The 19,956-nt window shown below is 36.5% G+C and overlaps 1 protein-coding gene across 4 annotated transcripts in view; it reads right to left on the bottom strand.

The window, feature by feature from the left end:
* The window catches only part of PPFIA1 (PPFI scaffold protein A1), a 61,588-nt gene that overhangs the window by 1,547 nt on the left and 40,085 nt on the right, over positions 1-19,956 (bottom strand). Inside the window, exons 17-29 of one of the 4 annotated variants that reach the window (XM_087742723.1) lie at positions 19,726-19,877; positions 18,793-18,965; positions 17,909-18,002; positions 11,403-11,484; positions 11,078-11,278; positions 10,173-10,235; positions 9,601-9,627; positions 7,648-7,823; positions 7,444-7,541; positions 5,457-5,632; positions 4,815-4,883; positions 2,644-2,809; positions 1,309-1,379 (exon numbers count right to left, since the gene is read on the bottom strand). In XM_087742723.1, the coding sequence (XP_087598849.1) occupies positions 1,321-1,379; positions 2,644-2,809; positions 4,815-4,883; positions 5,457-5,632; positions 7,444-7,541; positions 7,648-7,823; positions 9,601-9,627; positions 10,173-10,235; positions 11,078-11,278; positions 11,403-11,484; positions 17,909-18,002; positions 18,793-18,965; positions 19,726-19,877 (1,536 nt within the window). In that variant the 3' untranslated portion in view covers positions 1,309-1,320. The remainder of the gene's footprint in view (positions 1-1,308; positions 1,380-2,643; positions 2,810-4,814; positions 4,884-5,456; positions 5,633-7,443; positions 7,542-7,647; positions 7,824-9,600; positions 9,628-10,172; positions 10,236-11,077; positions 11,279-11,402; positions 11,485-17,908; positions 18,003-18,792; positions 18,966-19,725; positions 19,878-19,956) is intronic. The other 3 variants (XM_087742737.1, XM_087742731.1, XM_009461389.2) reach the window with 3 other exon arrangements.

Raw genomic sequence — 19,956 nt, forward strand, 5'->3', positions numbered from 1 at the left:
AACATTTCATTCTAAGTTTCTCACAAACAGCTCAATAGTGTAGCGGTCATGCATCGAATTATTGCCATGCCATGATGTATACAATTTTATTGCCTTCTCTAATCTTCAGTTGCAAGGCAAAATAAAGCACATGAGGTCAAATATTTCTGCTTCTTAAGCTTTTATCCTAGCTCATCTGACTACAGAAGATCCTGAAACAGCGGGGAGAATTTGGGGGAGAGGAAGACTTAAAACTTCAATGTCTTGAAACTAAAAAAATTTTAAGATAGCCCCTGAGATTATGAACTGACAGATCCACATGATCCGAGCTGCTATGTGCAAGAGTTTCCCTTCTCAACATTTCATACGTAAGAACTCCCTAGAACTAAACTTGTATATGCAAACAGGTTCAGAATTTGAAGAAAAGGCAGCCCGTACAGGAGTTGGTAGGGATGTTACTGGTGAGAAGAAAGGAGAGAAGCTGTAAGCAGAAGGGACAGGCAATTTATAGCCCATGGAAGACACCAGCTAGTGAGAGAAAGATTCACAGGATTTTTTTTTTTTTTTAATCCAATATAGTAAAAAAAATTAGTTTCCAGACTTGTTTGCAAAACAAGAGAAATACTGTTCCATGAGCAAATACAGCAGGGGCTGCAGAAAAATCATTCCAAATCCTGGAGTAAGACAGGACTACATACCTTTCATAAGCCAGAATACACGTATTCTGTGTTAAACACCCTTGTGGTATCAAGCTGCCTTTTATTGCCAGCACTGCTCACAGCTACCCAAATTTAGGCTGCGGGTAGCTAAACCCAACCCGACAGCCTAAGCAATCACAGTGGCATGAAGTATCTAAGAATTGGAAAACTATGCAATTACCCCTGTAACAATTCAATATTGAAGTATATTGTAGTAGGATAACTTTGACCAAGCAAAGACTCTGAAAGATCAATAATCTGAACTGCAGTGTCACACACTAAATTATTTTCTTTCCTTTATATGCCTAATTTAGTTCCCTTCCCCCCTCCCCACTTTCACTAGCTGTTTCATCCAACCTTTGATTTCAACACTTTCTACACAGCTATTTAGTACGGGTCCTTTTTGAGGCTGTTTAAAGAAAAACTTCAAAAAGAATACAGTATTTACAAAAGTAAATATTTAAACACTCATAGTCTTCATTGTAGGAAATAAGCTCCAGATTTTCTATATAACAATCTACCCTGAAAAACTGAAACAGTTTTGTAAGTCTGTAAATTCACTGTATTAAAATACCTGACGCTTTATTTCATAAATAGCTGCTTTACTATTATACCTATCAACTTTACTCACCAGGAGAAGGCTTTAACAGGAGTAGGTCCTTACTGTAGCAGAGTCCAATCTTTGTGTTCCTGATACACTGCCTATTTCAAGAAGCACGGGAAGACATGCAGAACACAGCATGCATGTTAGTTCTCAAAAAAATCTCACAGCAATTTGATTATAGCTACTGTACTCACCCAAATCTAAGGTTACAAGTTAGAAAAGCAGAATTTATTTTACATTTTATATATTGACCACTTCTAGTTTCAGTGGCTAACAAAAATAATTCTAAGAAAGTCTGCGTGCCAGCTAGCACGCAGAAATTGGCAAAAGTAATTTTATAAGTAATTTATTCTCTATTTTATATAGTTTATATATTTTTATTTTCTGGGCTTTTTTAATATCGTAAAAAGAAAGAGGTTTTACATGGTAAAGAATTCACTTACTTTAATTTACAGAATTTTCCACATGAATTCTGGAAAATATTTTGTGCTAGTGACAATATTTAAGATTTAAAACAGCTCACATTTCAGAGAGTAACATCAGGTGCAAAGGTTGCTTCTTTGAGCTTTACTCATAAATACAATTTTCAGAACCTGAGACAACTCTGGCAGATTATCCTGAAATTCTCATCCTGTCTGTTCCAATTAAACAAATTTTCCATTTATTTTTACTTGTGTTTCGTAAACCAAATTCAAGTAAAAGTTTATTCTCATGATAATGAAGAGGCTGTTTTTAAGCACCTTACATGACAGGTGATCACCTTCCACTTCCAGCTGGGGATTTTTGTGGTTTGTTTGGGTTTTGTTTGTTTGTTTGTTTCTTCTTAATACATATCTCTGTGTGTGCACACATATACATATAGATCATTAAGTACACAGCAATGAATGAAATAATGATTTCAAGTATGATCAATACTTAAGTGACCACTGCAAGGGTGGTAATGCACCTTTTACTCAAGTTTTAATAATCTCAAATTTATCTGAGGGAGTTTACTCACATAATTTTAATGCATATTACTGCATTTCAGAAGTGGTACTTACATTGGTCTAATTGCTGCTAATTAGAAATTATGCATCATGTGATTGAAAGACTTCCATAAAATGGAATTTTGTTTTCCTAGATTAAAACAAATTTATTTCTAACTAAAATGCTCGTTTTGTTATTCCAATAAAGTCTAAAGAAACTCCACACCTATTACAGCTTCCTGAAATTATAAAGCACCCTATGGTTAAACACAGTGTTATATATACAACCATGCACAAGGCAGATGCTTTTATGCAGCAAAAAGGTAACTTGAACTTAATTCCCCTGTAATCTCAAGCAAAAAAGTGCCTCATGCTTAAAATAATACAAAACCAATACCATCAATCTGCATCTTCTTTGGCTGCATAGAGGGTGAAGACATTGAGGTTGTAACTCTGAAATTTGCAGGAAGAGTCTCTGCTGATCCAGCAGCTAAACCTCTTATGTCCTTTGGTCTAAACTTCTTTCTCCATGAAGGTGCTCTCCTAAAGCTCTTATCATCATCCTGTTATATTGATAAACATGATTAGCGATTCAAAAAATGTAGGATTGTTACTGACATTAAAAGGATTACTGACAATCTTAACTAAATGTATCACCACCGAATGAGTTAACTTTTCAGAACGGTTCAGGTGCAACAGCAGCAGAGGTCTTCATTTACAACAATCTGTATTCATTTGCTAGACCGTAGGCTCTTCAGCTCAGTAACTATGGAAATTCACGTGCTTGGCACATTTAGGAAAACATTTTGTACTTTGAATATTTGTACTTCATGATTTGCAGTAATTCGTAAGTGTCACATCACTCATTCTTAGGGGATACGAGGAGTGGAGCAGATCATAAAAACTGCTTTGGGAACACTGACATACAGAGGCTCAATTTGAACAATTGCTTTTAACCTTCAATTCTGTCTTACAGGAATGATGATACAGCTATCGTGCTTTCTCATGCTACAAATTACAGGAAGTGATAGAGAGGAAAAAGCATAGTAAATACTATATTGCTGCACAGTGTTTTGCTTAAGCACTTGGGTAAACTTAACTTGTAATTACCCAGGTACATTTTCCCCCCATTAATACATCTGCATCTTTGAAGTAATATTCCACTTCAGAAATACAATATTGCACTTACTAAATAGAACAGTTTAAGTCCCACTTCCAAAAACGTCTATTATGTCAGTGCAAATATACCCATTGTGCAGCTCCATTTGCCAACTTCACCTTTAGAAACAGTTCAATCACTTGAATGCCATTTTACCTAAAATTTATCCCCTTTTAGAATTAGGAGACAAGTGCCTGCATTATTTGAAGAGATCTTCACGATCAGCGAACTGCCCTGTGCCGCTAGAACAGAACAAACAACCGTTCCCTCAATGCTGCTCTCTTGCGGTTTGAAATCACTAAGGGAAAGTACCTTAGAAAACCATCAAGCTGCTTTCTGATGATGTTATTAAAACCTTAGTAGAGATGCATACTGAGAACAGAGCTGTCAGGATGCGCCACAAAAGGGCTGCAACTAGTCCATTAAGCAAAAGAGGAACACAAACCCAATCCAGGTTTGTCATAGCAGCCTTCTTCCTCAACATACTGGTGTATGCTTCGCCTCACTGCTCCAAAAGCAGTTTAAGCCAGCACTTTCACCGTCCCCCATCCTCTTCCTCATACTAGCACAAATGTTTCTCAGATATCATGGACTGATTCCCTCACCTGGTTAACCATGTTAGGGTTTTGACACCTTAGTCTTGACCTGAACCACTTTTGCCTCCATGTGCTACTACATAACCTCCCATTAGCACTAAAGAAGAGGTAGCACGGGGTTAGGACTCTCTTTGGGGAAGTAACACCAGCTTGAAACTGTTCACTACGTTACAGCATAGAACAACTCAAAAGGTTAAATATGTAACACTCTGCTTTCTGCTATGGGTTCACAGGGTCTACAAAAAAGTCTCACACCTAGTTTGTTAGTTTTACACTCATTACATTTGAATGAAGTTTGTACACTGCGAGATCACAGGCTGCCCGACAGAAATTACTTTGATGTGCAAACATACCTGGTGGTCATCTATACCAGTATTAACAGATATTAACAACACAAGCTTTCTTGAAAAACACTCGAAATTATTTGAAATACTGCTTGTTAGGACAAAGGTTTGAAGTGTGCTATACAGTGCCCTTCTGTATTATAGCTTGTTCATCTGCAACACTGGTCACTAATTTTCCCACATTTTAGATAGAAGATTCAGCCCAAAGTGCTGCTATTAGACATTAACCATGCAAGCTACAAAAAAAACCCCTTGCAAATAATCTCAATACTTTCATATTCAAAGCAATCTTACCCAAATACACAAAACCTGCCATATTCGGAAACTCTTGAAGACAAAGAATTTCAAGTTAAGATTTCTGTCGCTATTCTGTCAATAGCTGAAAGAGGTTCATGCTAAATTCTTTCACTTAGCAGCTCTGCTAAAGTTCCCAGGACCACAAAATGGGTCAACAGCTCAAGTAACTTACTTCATCAAGTCTTCTGTCAGTGCCCATAGCAAGAAGGTTATTAAATTCCTTCTCCAGAACAGCACGAGCCTGAAGTTTATAATACAAAAGAAATGGAAATTAATTCCAAAAGATTAGTAATTAGTAACCTATAGTAATTTTTAAAACTTAATATAACCCAAATTGTTTAATACCTTCTTATCAGATTAATAAACATAAATTGTAACTTTTCAAGTACTAAGCTGTAACTTATTAAAAGTTTAAGGAGGACTTAACAGCTCCCCCTGCCCTTTGTTGTGATATGAAAGTTCACAATTTCTGACTCAAACTTAATTACTTTGGAATAAAAACTAGCAAACAACAAAAATGAGTTTTAGACTAATGTTGTGAAGATGGGCTATGAGGAGTATATTCAAACAATATTTTTTGTTCAAGCAAATTTATCAACCAGAACTGTCATTAACAATTAGAAAACAGTAAGAAAAGCGTAGTTCTATGTTTTTCTCTTATAGGATTACAGACAACTTTCCATTTCTAAAGTTTCTAGAGCTGGGAAGAGAAAGACATGCAGTTACCCAAGAGAAAAACCATTCAGTTCCATTTTTAAGGTTCCTAGAGGGGAGGAAAATCCTATCGGCCTTAAAGTAAGTACTTCTTGCTTACCTGTGTGTTTTGAGTGGGTATTTGTAATAAGAGAGCTAATGCATTGTAATCAAATGATTCATCTAAGGCCACAAGTGCACCGTGAACTCCGCTCTCTATAAGGTTATTTGCGTATTCTTTAAGACCAATGGACACTACCCAATGCATCATTCTTTCATTGCTCCAGACAAGGACATCTATGGAGAAAAAGAGTTGCCAGATTTATAACAATACAACTGTTCTGAACAAAAAACCCATGGTCCTTTCTTGATCTGTATGCTTGTGTTGGGATTGATTTTCACATATACGCAATTCATCATAAATGCTGTTAAGTAGTAGTCCTCAAGGAACTGTGTTATTTAACATTTAGGTTGCGATCCAGTCTGCCCCTGCCTTTTTGGTGTGCATGAAACGCTCTGAATTGGCAACAAAACTTCATGCTTGGACTTCAACGCTCAGTGTTGGATCCTTTCCATACAGTAGCTTTCCTTGCACCCAGAAGGAATAGTCCTCGCTCAATCTCCTCTCTGCCTACAGAGGGAGGCTACAGTCACAGCTCTGAGAAATTCAGCTGGGCACAGTGTTCATGCAGATGGGGAAGACAGGATCTTCTATTTTACACAGCCACTTAGGGGCTTGGACCTCACCCAAGACAGAATCAGTATTTTGGAAAAAAAAAAGTTACTACTCAAAAGAAAATTCTTATAGCAGTTTCTCATGCACTTCCTACTGAATTTGAACAGAAATCTTTATTTATTATTGTTTAAAGCTTTATTATTTATTAGTTTTATAACCTTATCTACGTTTAAGTTCTGAAGGTGTTCATTTTAGTAATGCAGACTTACCTTCAGCTTGTGTCTGCATACTACTACACTTTTCCAGTCATAAATTTGAAGTGGAAAGTAAACGTATTTGAAGTTTGCTGGAAGGCATTTCATGCTCTAACAGTTCAACAGTCAATATACTCTCATCTTAGAACTTTATCAAGGAAAAACATCATAAAGCAGCATTTACATGTTCAGCCCAAACATCAAAACAAAAACTATGTTCTTACAAGTAGGGGTTTTTTAATACTACTCAGGAATGTCTATACCAATTGAACAGTTACAATGATCCACAGCATGTTTCTGGCCTACGCCAACTAGCACTCTTCCCAAACAATTCCCAGGAGGCATTCAAGAGTTATATGTTCCAAGGAGCGACTCCTTATAGGCAACAGATACAGCCATGGCATTTAGGAGGCTAAAAAAGGCTTACCAGCCACAACACAGGCTTGTTTCGTGGCAGTTAGCTGCAATTCCTGGGAATGTTCTCAGGCACAACTAGTAGAATAACCACCAAAAGGTATTAACACTTTAAAAGGAAAGGGGAAGAGCGGGCACAGAGCCTCCTAAGCAAATTGTGTACAAGGTAATCTTAAAATTTTAGTCCATGATGTCAGAAAGACTTCTGATATTAGGCAGAGGACAAAATTTCTATGGGAAGTCTTGAAAAATACTTTGAATTCCCAATCTTGCTTTTTTTTTTTTCTCCTGTATCGTTCAATAATCACCATGATTCTGAAGATATAAATACCTAAGTCACCTGGATAGTTTTTCATAAAGTGCTGGGTAATAAAAATTACCAGCCACAAGCAACAATAAAATCACATAGATGCGAAGTTCTTATGTCAAAACAGGAAAAACAAACAAACAAACCCCTCCCCCACTTTTCCAAAACCCTCATCCTCCTAAAATATTTAGTTTTGTTTCAAACTTCAGAGCAGTAAGAGTTTAAAAAACGTCTGCATTTGTAGCACATCTCTGCATGAGCAAATGATTTAATGATACGTTTCATAATTCACTGTTTGGGGTCTACATCCAGAAACATCTCCTGTATTTAACACTTGATATTTTAGAAGTAATTACTCCTTCTAATGCCTTTTTTTTTTTTTTTTTTTTTTTTTAATTTTAAGGCAGATCAGTGAAAACACGTTAGAACTAGACTGAGGTCAAGACAATGCACTAACCCTTAATTTCGTTCTGGCTTTCTTCTCTTTTTCTTTCAAGTTCTTTTCGATCGTAGTTCAGTCTTCGTAGGCACATAATTCCACACTGAAAACTGTTTCTGTTTAGAAAAGAAAAACAAGTTTAGGGAAAAAAAAAAAAAAACAACACTTACAGATATCAGAAACATTTACTGTAAGTTAGGTCTCCAACTTAAATCTATTTACCTGTGAAAGCTGTCCACCATTTTAAGTTGCCCACGCAGATCTTTTTTAGTTAAATGATCCAGCATTCGAGCATCAACAAGACATTCCATGAAATAGCTGCGATACTGAGGGAGCCCCAGACTAGGGAGCCATTCATTGCCAATCCACTCATGGTTCATATCACCGTATGCTAATGTCTGTTTTTAAAAGATTAAGGAATAAGCTTATTAAAATGAGAAATATAAGAGAAAAGCTTTTTTAGACAACATATTTTAAAGGAAAAAGTAAAACAATGCTTACTTAATTTTTAGCCTGTAAAGATAAGCAAATAAAAATACTGAATACTACATGGATGTTTGCTGAAGAAGTTAACCTCATGAAGAAAAGCAAGTTTAGATATTCAGATCAGCAAGTAAAACTGCCTTAATTTATTTCATGTTGAAGAGTATGAAAAAATATGCAAAAACCAATAAAAATAAAAAAGACTGATCTATACTGTTTTGATAGCAAGAGCCATAGAATTTCATTTTGTTAAGATGCTAAAAATACTGTATCTCTTGAAAACTGGGGGGGGGGGTTTCTTATTTTTCACATGACCCTATGAATACAAGATATCAAAACAATAACTGCAGGGCTTTTTTTAATACACTTATTAGCTGTTTTCAGAAACTGATCCCAATCAAGTAAGGAAAAAAATTATAAAAACCCACTACTGAAGAACAAGCAATTCTAAGTGCTAGTCCTTATCCTAAAAATGAACCAAAACAAACCCAAGAAAAACCCCCAAAAATCCTTTTGCAGTTTTGACCTGCAAATCATCAGGCATTTTTTGGAGAAAACTTTTAAAAAGAAGAGAGTTTGTAACTATGCATTTAATCATTCTTTGAGCAACGAAAAACAGCGGCGTTTTTTCTCAAAAGTCAAGGGTAATAGTTCATTTTTACTGTGCAATTAAAAATCAAAAGCTTTATTTCTTCTCTAGAGAAAGGATCTTCTAGAAAGGAGCAAAGCCATATAGAAGTGCATTTCTTCAAGCCATCGCTAGGTAGCAGACTGAAAGAGCAGGTTACTCGTGTAACAGGGAGGCAAGTTATGATTGTTATCATTGACAAACTGCAAATGAGTATCTGAGATGTAGTTAATGGGACTTAAACAGGTTTAAGCTGGAGGGCAGCCAAGCAAGAAGAGACTATACTGTCCAAAGATACGGGTCACAGGCAAATCCTGCCTTTGTTTACATCCCTGTATAAAATACGTGACTATCTCAATGCCTGAAAATACAATTAGGATTTGTCACCACTCTAAGGGGAAACAATTCATCAAGGAGGATTACAGAATTAGTGCACAGAAATCTACTTAACTATCTTGGCTCGGTATGTCTGGTAGCACACCTGTGATAGAGGCCGGGCTGAACAGGGACTTTCTGCACACAGCAGATACTCTTGTTGGGCTTCTGGCTTCCCAGAGAGCCAGCCTCCACCAAAACACACTTTATGTCATGCAATTACTTTAAAATTTGATCTAGTATGTTCCATACATAGAATACAACAATGCTTATTAAGAAAGAGTAACTTCATTTTGGTGATTCATAAGCTAGACGACAAATATTTCAGAAAGCTAATGTTAACAAAGATTTCTGAATATTCTCTTAACAGCCTTATTATTCAAAATTGTTATGCATAGCTTTTTTTGTGATGTACTATGTAACAAAGTATTTTACAAATGTTCAATGATGAACCACCAAATCTTGGAAGTTCTAGAAAACATTAAAATATTTAAATCACCTAAATATAAAAGTGTATCTTCCAAGTATGTATTATAAAGAGATAAGCCTGTAGTTTCCCCCTCTCCCAATCCCCAAGCCACACCAAGAGCCACTAAAAGAAACTGCTATAAAGGAAAAACAGATTCTTTCATGCTCTAATTATTGTGACAGTTTACATATAGTCTATAATATTACATAAAGTTTCCAACCTGAGCCCAGCTGCCCTCCTCATCTTCCTGTTACGTGGTTAGAAAAGCAAAAGAACACATACACATTAGTATTTCAGTTTAGTAAGGAGATCAAAGTTAATGATGCACTGCAAGACTAAGTCTACTGCATACCAAAAATAAACTAGATAAAGCAAGCATCATGCATTGTAAAAAAATATACAAGGCACTCATTTTCCTATGAGAGTTTGCAAAACCCATCTACTAATTAAGTTTTCCGGAGGAAAAAAATTTCTGTGCAAGTAATTCAATTTGTCTATTAGTTAATCAAGTCAGAGCTCCATTTTACGGATCAGAAAGAGTTTTGTTTACAGTCTTAATGTTGATTTTCTCCCCCCTTCTACAAAAAAAAAAACCAAACCACTATCAAGATGCAGGTTACAAGGTTAATAATTAGAAGCAGCAATGATCCAGAATTTTAATGCATTAATTTGGGGAAGAAAAAAAAAAAAGAAAAAGAAAAAGAAAAAAAGACCAAAAGACACTTGATTCAAATGTTCAAAAAAGTGGGAAAAGCACTCTAAAGAACAGAAGTGGCAACACTGTAAACTAACCGTTTGTTGTGTGGCTGTAAGATTTTCCATTTCTTCATGTGTTACCCAGACATTTCCCGTGGTCTAATATGACCCCACAGGGAACCAATCCCATCCAGTGAAAGGAAAGCAGTAACAAAGAGGAGAGGTTGCAGAACATATAAGCAATCGGTACACGTAAGGAGCAGGCATGGGCAAAAGCAATGGTTTCTAAAGTCTTAAGTACAGGTATATGTATTGAAAGTAATGGCATGGAATAAAAGCCTATTAACATGGATCACTTTTCTTCAAAGATATTAACAAAATTGAATGTGATAAATAGCTTACACTGATGTAATTAATGGGCAAACACTTGACACTGCTCTGATCCGAAAAATGCATTTGTAGTCTAGTACATGATCCCAGGAATCTCAGAAATAACTTCAGATCGCAGGGCAGGCAGACTCACGAGAGGGAAGTCACACTAACTTTAAGTGTCTAAATTTACTATAGTAAAGAGAGACAGGTGGACTCCTACGTTTATGTAGGTTGAATCATTATTTAGAGTTAATGGCCTTATACATGGATTAAAAGAGCCTCCAACTATTTTACAAATTTCTGTACGCACATGTATACTTCATCTGTATTATAAATTTTTCTCAGGCCAAAAAATGAGGCAAATAACACATACTCCAAATATTCTGGATTATATACTTACACTGATATAAACTTCTCTTTCCCTTAAGAAATAAAATGTAGTTATTCCTTCATTTATTTTCCATGAAAGGAAGAAACATCCTATATTTAAATAATGTGTTTCTCTACAATTTCATGTTTCCGGAAATTTTTATTTGACGCTCAAATCCTTTCAGTTACATGTTTATGGCAGAATTTTTGGAAATTCTAATGGTTCTAAAAGATGTTTATTGCCGGAACACTTTCCTTACCGTCCTTGAGGTGGGAGGGGCAGATGGACTTGTTAGGGACATGATTTCTTGAATGGCCAGCCTCAGCTTCAGTCTGTGCAGAGGATTACTAATTCCAATTTCACGCTGTATTTCTGTATCAGACAAGGCTGACATGATAGCACCGCTTTTCACATTTGCTCGGCAAGCAGCCACATACCAGGCTGGCATCCCAACCCACAGCTGAAACACAAAAAAAGGAAGTAAGCAGAATCTGGAAAACATTCCTGGCTCCAAAACCTTAAATTCTTTAGACGTCTGTACATTGAGGTTTTTATTTTTTATTTATTTTGGAAGGACCACTTACCTCCAACCACACAACCACAGTAGGCCCATCCCACTGTGCAAAAGGTAAACCTTGTCTTCTGGCTTCCTCAAGCAACTCATGCCTACAATTACAGAAATAGTTATTAATAACAAAGAGAAACTGGTTATAACTAGCTGTTACAATTTAAACACTGCATTCATTTTACTGTCTTCTTTCCAATAGTTAGCTTTCTTCCTTTCTCAGCCTTATATGATATACATACTAAGGCAGCCACAGCACACGTACAAGGACTACATAGTGACATAAGCTGAACTGGATAGGAAATTTCAGAGTGGCAGAGATGCTGGGTCTTGCCTTTCGGAAATTTGTGTCTGAAACCGCTACTGACGCTCTAACCAACGCTGCCAACACAAAGTGGAGATGTCAGACTTATTTGTCAGTCAGATTCTCAATTGCTGCAATTTTCTGTTCAGCAAATTAGACTGAACCAAAATAGTCATTTTTCCTCAACATGCAGATTTGAAACCTGTGGAAGTGTATGAGTACATCAGATACCCATGCCATCGAAACGGTACTGTCCATCAGGCTGTCAAGACTGGAAACTGGCCAGTAACCATTTAATTGGTGAATTTCAGTCTGCAACAGCAAGCCTGTCAGAATTTCGGGCACAGCTTCAGACAAGCATTATATTCGGAGCGCCACGCTTTGGCAATTATATTCTGAAAGGCTGTGTACTGAAATTCAGCTTTCATCTCCTATGATGACACCATTTCCTTTGTTATTCTGAAACAGAAGAGACTGAAGTTTAATATTGACAATTCAGCTTACAGAAACAATGGAAGCTCACAAGATCCCTATAAATTGCTGCCAAAAATGTTTGATAAACCAAGGGAAAAAAACTAGTGTTATGGGTATTAGCATGCAATGTTGCTTGGATACGTCTGTCCGCAAAAACGGGTAAAGTCTGAAAAAGGCATATTTAAGCTGCCTTTGAAAGCTAGTTGTATATGGTTAAGTCTCCACTCACTCTCCTCAGAAGTTTAGAAAAAACAACGTCACCTCATTGGACACTTTTTACTGTTTTATGCTTTTTATTCATGCCTGCAACTGTAGAATTAAGAAGACAAGCAGCAATACTACAGATTCAGGATCCTACGTTACGTATTTATAATTTAGTCATAATTTAAAACAAACAGTCTCCTCACCTTCAGAATTGGATCGTTAAATACATCTGCGATGATAAAATATTTAAAAGCTACAGATATTAAAAAAACTACCACACAAGACATCTTGAAAAGGGGTTACTGACAGACTAGTAGCTTGCTTTGCTAGTAATGCAAAACAGACATGCAGTATGCAGCTCTTTCAGACATGCCAGCATACCTAGGATCCTCATGTTATATTGGTAGATAACTAAACATAAAAAGTAATGAATGAGGTAATAAATATACTAGCAGCTGTTTTATCAATAGATAGTACTTCTCCACCTGCATGTCAATAAATTCCTATTATTCTAGAAGAACCTCCCGATCCTTTATCCTAATTAAATGTGCTGCCTAGGAATGAAAAAAGAGGAGGAAGGCAGGAACTGCCAGGTAACTGGTTACAAATAACCATTCTAATGTACTCATTTTAAGACCCAACAATTAAGGTGGAAATAGCGTTCAGCCGTTAGCAGCTCAACAGCTAGATTTCACTAACAAAGAAGGGAAGACCGTAAAAGTTAATATATATTTGTACTCTTCAAAAAGATACGTGTATTTCTAAATTAGGAATAAAGGATCAGCTATTTTCCTGCTACCACGGAACACGTTACGTTAATCCCACAAATCACTAGCCCTGAACACATTCAGTTTTGCTTCACTTTGTTGTTTAAGCATTAAAAAAAATGAGGAAATAAATTAATAACATATTATAAAATACTGCTTGGTAAGAACAGAATAAAATGCTTAATACTGTATTTTCCAGAAAGGAATACAATGTTTTTTTCCAAGTAGTTTAACTTCAAAATTGGTGTCTTTGTCTTCCTTTTCGGTGGTTGTGGTAACATGACCGTGCAGTGAGGGAGGCCCACAAGCGATGAAAGAGCACAGACATGCCCAAAGCAGCCTGAGGTTTAACTAGGATGACCCCACAAGAGCATGTAATCACTGCCTCCCCCCGCTTATAAAGCTGCTTGGGGTATTGTACGTAATTCAGAAAACTGCAGTGTAATTTCTGCTAGGTTTCTAAGTCTCCCTGCATACTTCAAGTTAACCACGAAAAAGCAAATCACTTGGACATGAGCAGTACAGGGAATGTATCAAAAGCGTAAGGAGAGGTTATGATGCAAACTTTAAACTCATGGTGGTATTGTATGCAGAAAACCATTGTGTGGCTGGAAGGAAGTGTTATATGATGGAGGCAAACATGTAGAAATAGAAAAAAACAAAACCAAAAATGTTTATGAGATAACTTCATGCAGAAATTATTCAATGGATCCTAAGAGGAACGCATCCATGAAGTAGAAAATTAATTGTGGAATTTGTTCACATGGAAGAAAAGACAGAAACTCGCTTGCACGGGAAATCATTCAACTGAAAGCTCAAGACGTAGCACAGGCACAAGGCTCAAGACGTAGCACAGGCATGGGAAGAATTCAAAGGCAGCTGCTGTTTTATCTGCAAATGATGCATCAATGGTTTTTTTCCCCTATAGCGGGGAACTTCACTTTTCTAACAATTCCCTTCCAACTTCACCAAGAAACTCACTGCCTTCCAGCAACACGTGATCAGATTATATGAAGATCACAGCTGACATGCCAGTTTAGTTTCACAGGCCATCCAATTACACCATTTAAGAAGTGGGTGCAAAATCCAGCTTCATATCTTTGTAAGGAAAAACAAAAGAATATTGCAGTAGTGTTGGCAGTGTTAACAGACGGCATAAAGCTGGCACCATGAAGGATAAAAGAATGTCAAAGGAATAGCTGGCTACTGGAATAACTCTTAGGTGATAAAAAACAAGGGATAGGTGCCTACAGACTTAATAAAAAGTTGGCTGAACGTCACTGGGAACAGGAGACCAAATGTGCTGCTGCAAGAGGGGAACACTTGTCATTAGACACAGTCAAAAGGCATCTAACACCAGCTGTGGAGAACAAAGAAACTGTGGTCATATGGGATGAGAAATGATGTCAAAACTGCAGGTGCTTGATATAGTAGTGAACACACAAGGCCCTTTAAAAAACATTTGAAGTATTTGTATTTAGAATGGCTCTTGGCAGGCAAGCATACCCTAACCCCACAAGGAAAATAAAGCAGCCCCGTGCAACACCACTTTGTCCTTGTATTAAGACAGCATGGGAATGGATAAATCCAGAACTTGTAGCCAAAGGGGGAATGCTGCATTCCAGATTTCTTGGATGCAACTGAAGATAACTGACTTGGAAGAAGTTTAGAGTAGAGAAAACAGTGTAGGGAAGGTGGTGAAGAGCGGGATACTGCTGGAAATGACAGACTTGCCAGATGTAAAACTGAACGGCAACAATAGCAAAACATGAGATGAAAATAGACTGATTCCAGGCAGAGCATCAGTGGGAAGTTAATATCCTTATCGTATATTGATTTCAGGTGTGTAATAAGCTTTGTGTGTAACTTTTTTTAAGGAGAGTTATCTTAAATTTAGGGTTGCCTTCCTTTTTGATTAATACAGTATTCAGTTTGTTGCGTTGTACACAGAAAAGCACAAATATAATTGTGGCAAACACTGTCAACAGTACAACTCACAAAGAAGATAAACAGCATGAACAAAACACTAAAGCCAACTTAAATTCAGTAAACAAAGAGCGAGGGTTTACAGAAACATATCTACCTTGGAAATGAATTGCCACAAACATCTACTATTGCTGAACAACTTTCAAAACCCAAATTACAAAACTAATACCATCTAAGTAGGGTTTAATATTTCCATTATAAAAATTCACACCATGCAAATTAAGACAAGACATTGAACTAGCATTCACAGTGAACTAGACAACACTGGATTTATTTCAGCAACACATTTTCACAATAAATTCTTTTGTACCTAGTATCTCCTCTTATAATTAGACTTTTTTGAAAGAAGTTAGAGCTTTTAATATATTGCCAAAAAATCCAAATGAGAGTTATCATAATTTCACAACAATCCTAATAAAATAAATATAAACTTACCCTGATTTTGCACTACCACATCAAATGGTAAACAAAAGGAAAATAAAACAATGAGGGAAAAATATAAAACTAGGATTAAACTGAACTCAAAGGCATACAAAAACAGACAAATAACATATCCTGTAATTTAATTCTGTAACTATAAATAGGGTTTTGTTAGTGAAGACATCGAATACGGCCCTCGGTCTGTTTGTGCGCATGCATGCAGAAATCAGGAAGATAAGCAAGCAAATAGGGATTAGAGACAACTATAAATAGAACTAGCTGTCATTGTTCCAAGCATTCAGGTAACTGGAATTCTTTTCGCTGAACGCAGGATTTTATAAGTGAACAGTCAGCCTCACGAATTTGTTTTAAGCCCACCCTCCTCCAATATCAAAGCGAAAAGCAATTCAGAGCAGCTTTACCGCTTTTTCTTTTTTATAATGAACATCTCAAGAATGCAGCAAGGGATCTTTGACACTTTATGATAACATTGCTGCCTATGTTCAGAATACCTGTCAGGATTCTGAAACAGCTGGATTAAACTACATTGCTGGGATTTTTAAAATGGTGATTTGCTTCTCATGGAAGTTCAAAGGGCCCTGCTGCGGTTGCCGCTCTCAGCAGTTAAGAGTAACAAAACTAAACGTTATGATACATATCTTCATCAACACAGTCTTGTTTCATACCCACTTCCACTGAAATATCTGAATCATATATATCTTCCTGTGAATAAGCACGTACCCAAATTTAGTAGGTAGGCAAGGCAATTTCAAACTAAAAGTTTTCATTTGTCTAATATAGACACTTGCCTTTTAAAGCAACCAACAACATGCAGCCATGAGGTATACTTTAAGTAATACCAGTACATTTTTGAAAGGCAGAATGTTGACAAAGAAAAGTCCTGATTTATCTGCAACCTCTTTTTTTGCATTTATTAAAGCAAGACAGTATAGATTGTTTTACTCTAGAATGAAATTTGTTGCTGGTATTGAGAGAGACCTATATTGTTCAAAGAACAGGCCTACCACTATTTAGATATGACCAGACTAAAACTATTTATCCAAACAAGATGTAGTATGACTTTAAAGCCCTGTAGAAAAGGGAAAATACCAGATCATAATAATGTACGATTGCCTTCAGTGTAACAGTTTGAAGAAAAACAGCTGAGCATTCTGTTATACAAACAAAACCACATTCCATTCTGACTTTTCAAACCAACACACTGCTGCTTTTCATTAGCAGTCACCAGGCATTATTCTTATTTGTTAACAGAACTTAGGTACTGCAAGAAATCTCTCTCGCAAGGAGAAAATAAGCACGCTTTCTTTTCAACATTCACTATTCTGTCTTCAGAAGTAAAAAAGCAAGACAGGTCTGATCTTGGTCAGCTTTTTTGACACAGAGTAAAGACAGCTGAACAGAACAGAAGCAACAAAAGTTCAAGGTATATGGCTCAGCTTTGGGTGGAAAAATGCAAAGAATGCCTGATCCTACTTACACAAATGTAAGTGTTTCCTGTATTACCATATAAGCATCAAGCCAAGATTTCTACTAGTAGCAATATCTATTGTTCACCTATGATTATAGTCTTTGCTTCATCTCTTCTAAGCCTGGGAACAACAAAGCATTCAATAGATACTCAAAAGGTGAACATTAAACTAAAGATTGTCTTGGACACACACTGAAAAAATTCTCATGACTAGGACAAGGTAACTGCTTATCTAAAAGGTGCCACAAAAAAGGAAATAGTCAGAAATTATTAAAAAAACAGGAAATCAGGGCTATATGGCGCAAAGAAAAAAGATTTTAGCTGTTAAAATATATGATAGAGTCAAGACAAACAGAAGTAAAAAAAAAAAAATAGTCAACACAGTAGCAGTTAGCAACACAAAAGGAAAGACTTTCAGAGTCACCTGCTAGAAAGGAACCAGCAAATGCATACAGAAGGACATCTGTACAGAACATCTCACGCCTTCACTCTGTCAACTCTTTCACACTCTGGAGCAAGTAACAGCCAAAGACAACTTTGGGAAATCTTCCCAATGAATTAAACCCAAAGCAGGTATTAAATATAACAAATCTGGGGGAATGTTTGATAAGAGTCCACTTTTATCTCCAAGTTTGTTTATTACAGCATTTCAACAATAAGCTTTCAGCACTGAAATTCATTTCAAACTTACCACGACCTATGCTACTATTAATGTTCTGGAAAAAACAATAGCAAAAAAAAAAATTCTACAGAGACTTATTAGCCATAACACCACACTAGGCAAAAACACCTGAAAACAAACAAAACAAAAAGGAAAACAAAGCCTTTTTAAACAAAGCAGTATCTTAACAACAGAGGATTGAAAATATTCGATAACTTACTTTTTCTGCATTTTCCTGTTTTTTTCTGCCTGACCTCCAAGCTTGCTGAGACCTAATGCATCCTGAGAGGAACTATCTGCTTCTGCCATGCCAACTACGAAAAAAAACAAACCAAAAACCAGTCTTGTTATCTTCTCAATTCTGGCCAGTTATAACTCAAAAATCACTACTGCTTTCCTGAACAAAAGTATTTAATCCTTTTTAATATTACCGATCAGAAACATCCAAAGCCAAACCTCCAAGCCCATCTATCACTATTTTCTAGTTGAATTAACACCCATCAAAATGGTGTATAAAAATAGGAAAGTCAGATTGGTAAGGACTCAAATAGGTGCTGTCTAAAACCAGCTGGAGTCACACTGAGAACCTGAGGTTTCAGCCACCTGTAAGAGGAATTCTCAGTGTTCCCAGATCACTTATGGTTGGTGTCAACATCAAGGATCCTGATTCTTATGCAAAGAATTGTGCCAGAGAGAAAGGTAACTGCAGCATCTACTAAGCCAGCTGGGTTCGTTTCAAGGGAATTCCTTTGGGTCCAAAGTGAAGACGTGACTGTTGGTGTCAAAACTAGCAAAAGCCTCTTTCAATTCCAAGATACAGTTGAAACTTTTGCTTCACAAAACAAGCCATAACAGTTCAATAAGTTGCAATAACCTGGCTAGATGAGACTAAATGACAGCAACACCTGACTAGCTGAGCTTGCATCCTACACTCACAAAAGGACCTACCAGAAGATTCAGTGTCACTAGTTCCAAAAAATGCTGTACATCAGCATCAAAATAATCAGTCAAATATGCACATACTGATACATACATCATAAAATTCAGTCTTTCACCCTCTCTCTTGTTATGCAAAAAAAAAAAAAAAAAAAAAGGCAAACCAACCTTGTCCTAATGTTTCCTTGCTTGTTTGTCCAGGTCGTCCCTTTTCTTTCTTGCCAAACAAGCGGCCAATAGAGGATTTGATCCCCTTCTTTTTGGGAGCTTTATGAAGGGAATCTTGGCTACTATTGCTGCTACTAGGATTACTTGTTTGCCCATCTTGTGAGCCTGTTGAACTTTACAAAAAAAAAAAAAAAGGAGTCAAAGGAGCACATGTACAACAAATTCACTGGAATAACATTGAGAGAGACAAGTTCAGGTTTCTGTGCAAGTTAACAAAAGCTCAGTAACTCACTAATGACATCTAATTTCACCTTTTAATGAGTCATGAAAAAAAAATATCTACTGAAATACATAAAATTAAACAGAAAAAACAGTGGGAACAACTAAATCGTGCAAGAAAGGAAGGGATATAATATTTATATACTATAGCATGGAACTACAAAAAGTGTTTAAAGTGCAATTCAGAGAGGCCAAAGTTGGCAACACAAGCTCCTGACAAATTGAGGCAGACAATGGAAGTTTGAAAAACTTGAGTGGAATCCATCTCAGATACTTAGGCACTTTGAAAAGAACATCTGTCAATCAAAATGATGGTAATTTTGTAACTTATTTCTAAATTTATAGCTAAATTCCAACCTTTGAAAGACGACTGGAATTGTGCATCTTTCATTTCCTAAACACAAAAAAAACTTAATGCAGACCTTGAGTACCAGAAGAATTCTTCACATAAAGCCATTTCCGATCCTTAATAAAATCTGTATTCTTATTGTTTACGTAATATAGTCACCCATTTATGTGTTCATACTCTACTTTTGAGAAACACTTCAATAACTAAAATCCTACAGGCTGAACAGCTTTGCAGTTTTAGGATTTTATTCTGATGATCTGCACTACTAAGTTACTGGTAGCTCTGACTTATTCACAGCTACTTACTTTCTTATGTCCCTGATATCTTCCTGGCTCACTGTATGCAAAGCTCCTTTTTGGACTCTGTCCAAACGCAAAGATCGAGGTGAAGAAGGTGGTGATGTCTCACATTTTATTGTCGTTTTATCATCTCGTACCTCTTCTCTAGAAGCTGGAGACTAACAGAAAATGAATGAAAACTTGAGGGGTTAGTTGGAAATGCCAAAACACGAACACAATATCAACGCTACACAAAAT

The sequence above is a fragment of the Nipponia nippon genome, unplaced genomic scaffold, assembly GCF_047370975.1.
Source record: "Nipponia nippon isolate SJK-2023a ecotype South Korea unplaced genomic scaffold, ASM4737097v1 scaffold_10, whole genome shotgun sequence".
NCBI classification, from domain to species: Eukaryota; Metazoa; Chordata; class Aves; order Pelecaniformes; family Threskiornithidae; genus Nipponia; species Nipponia nippon.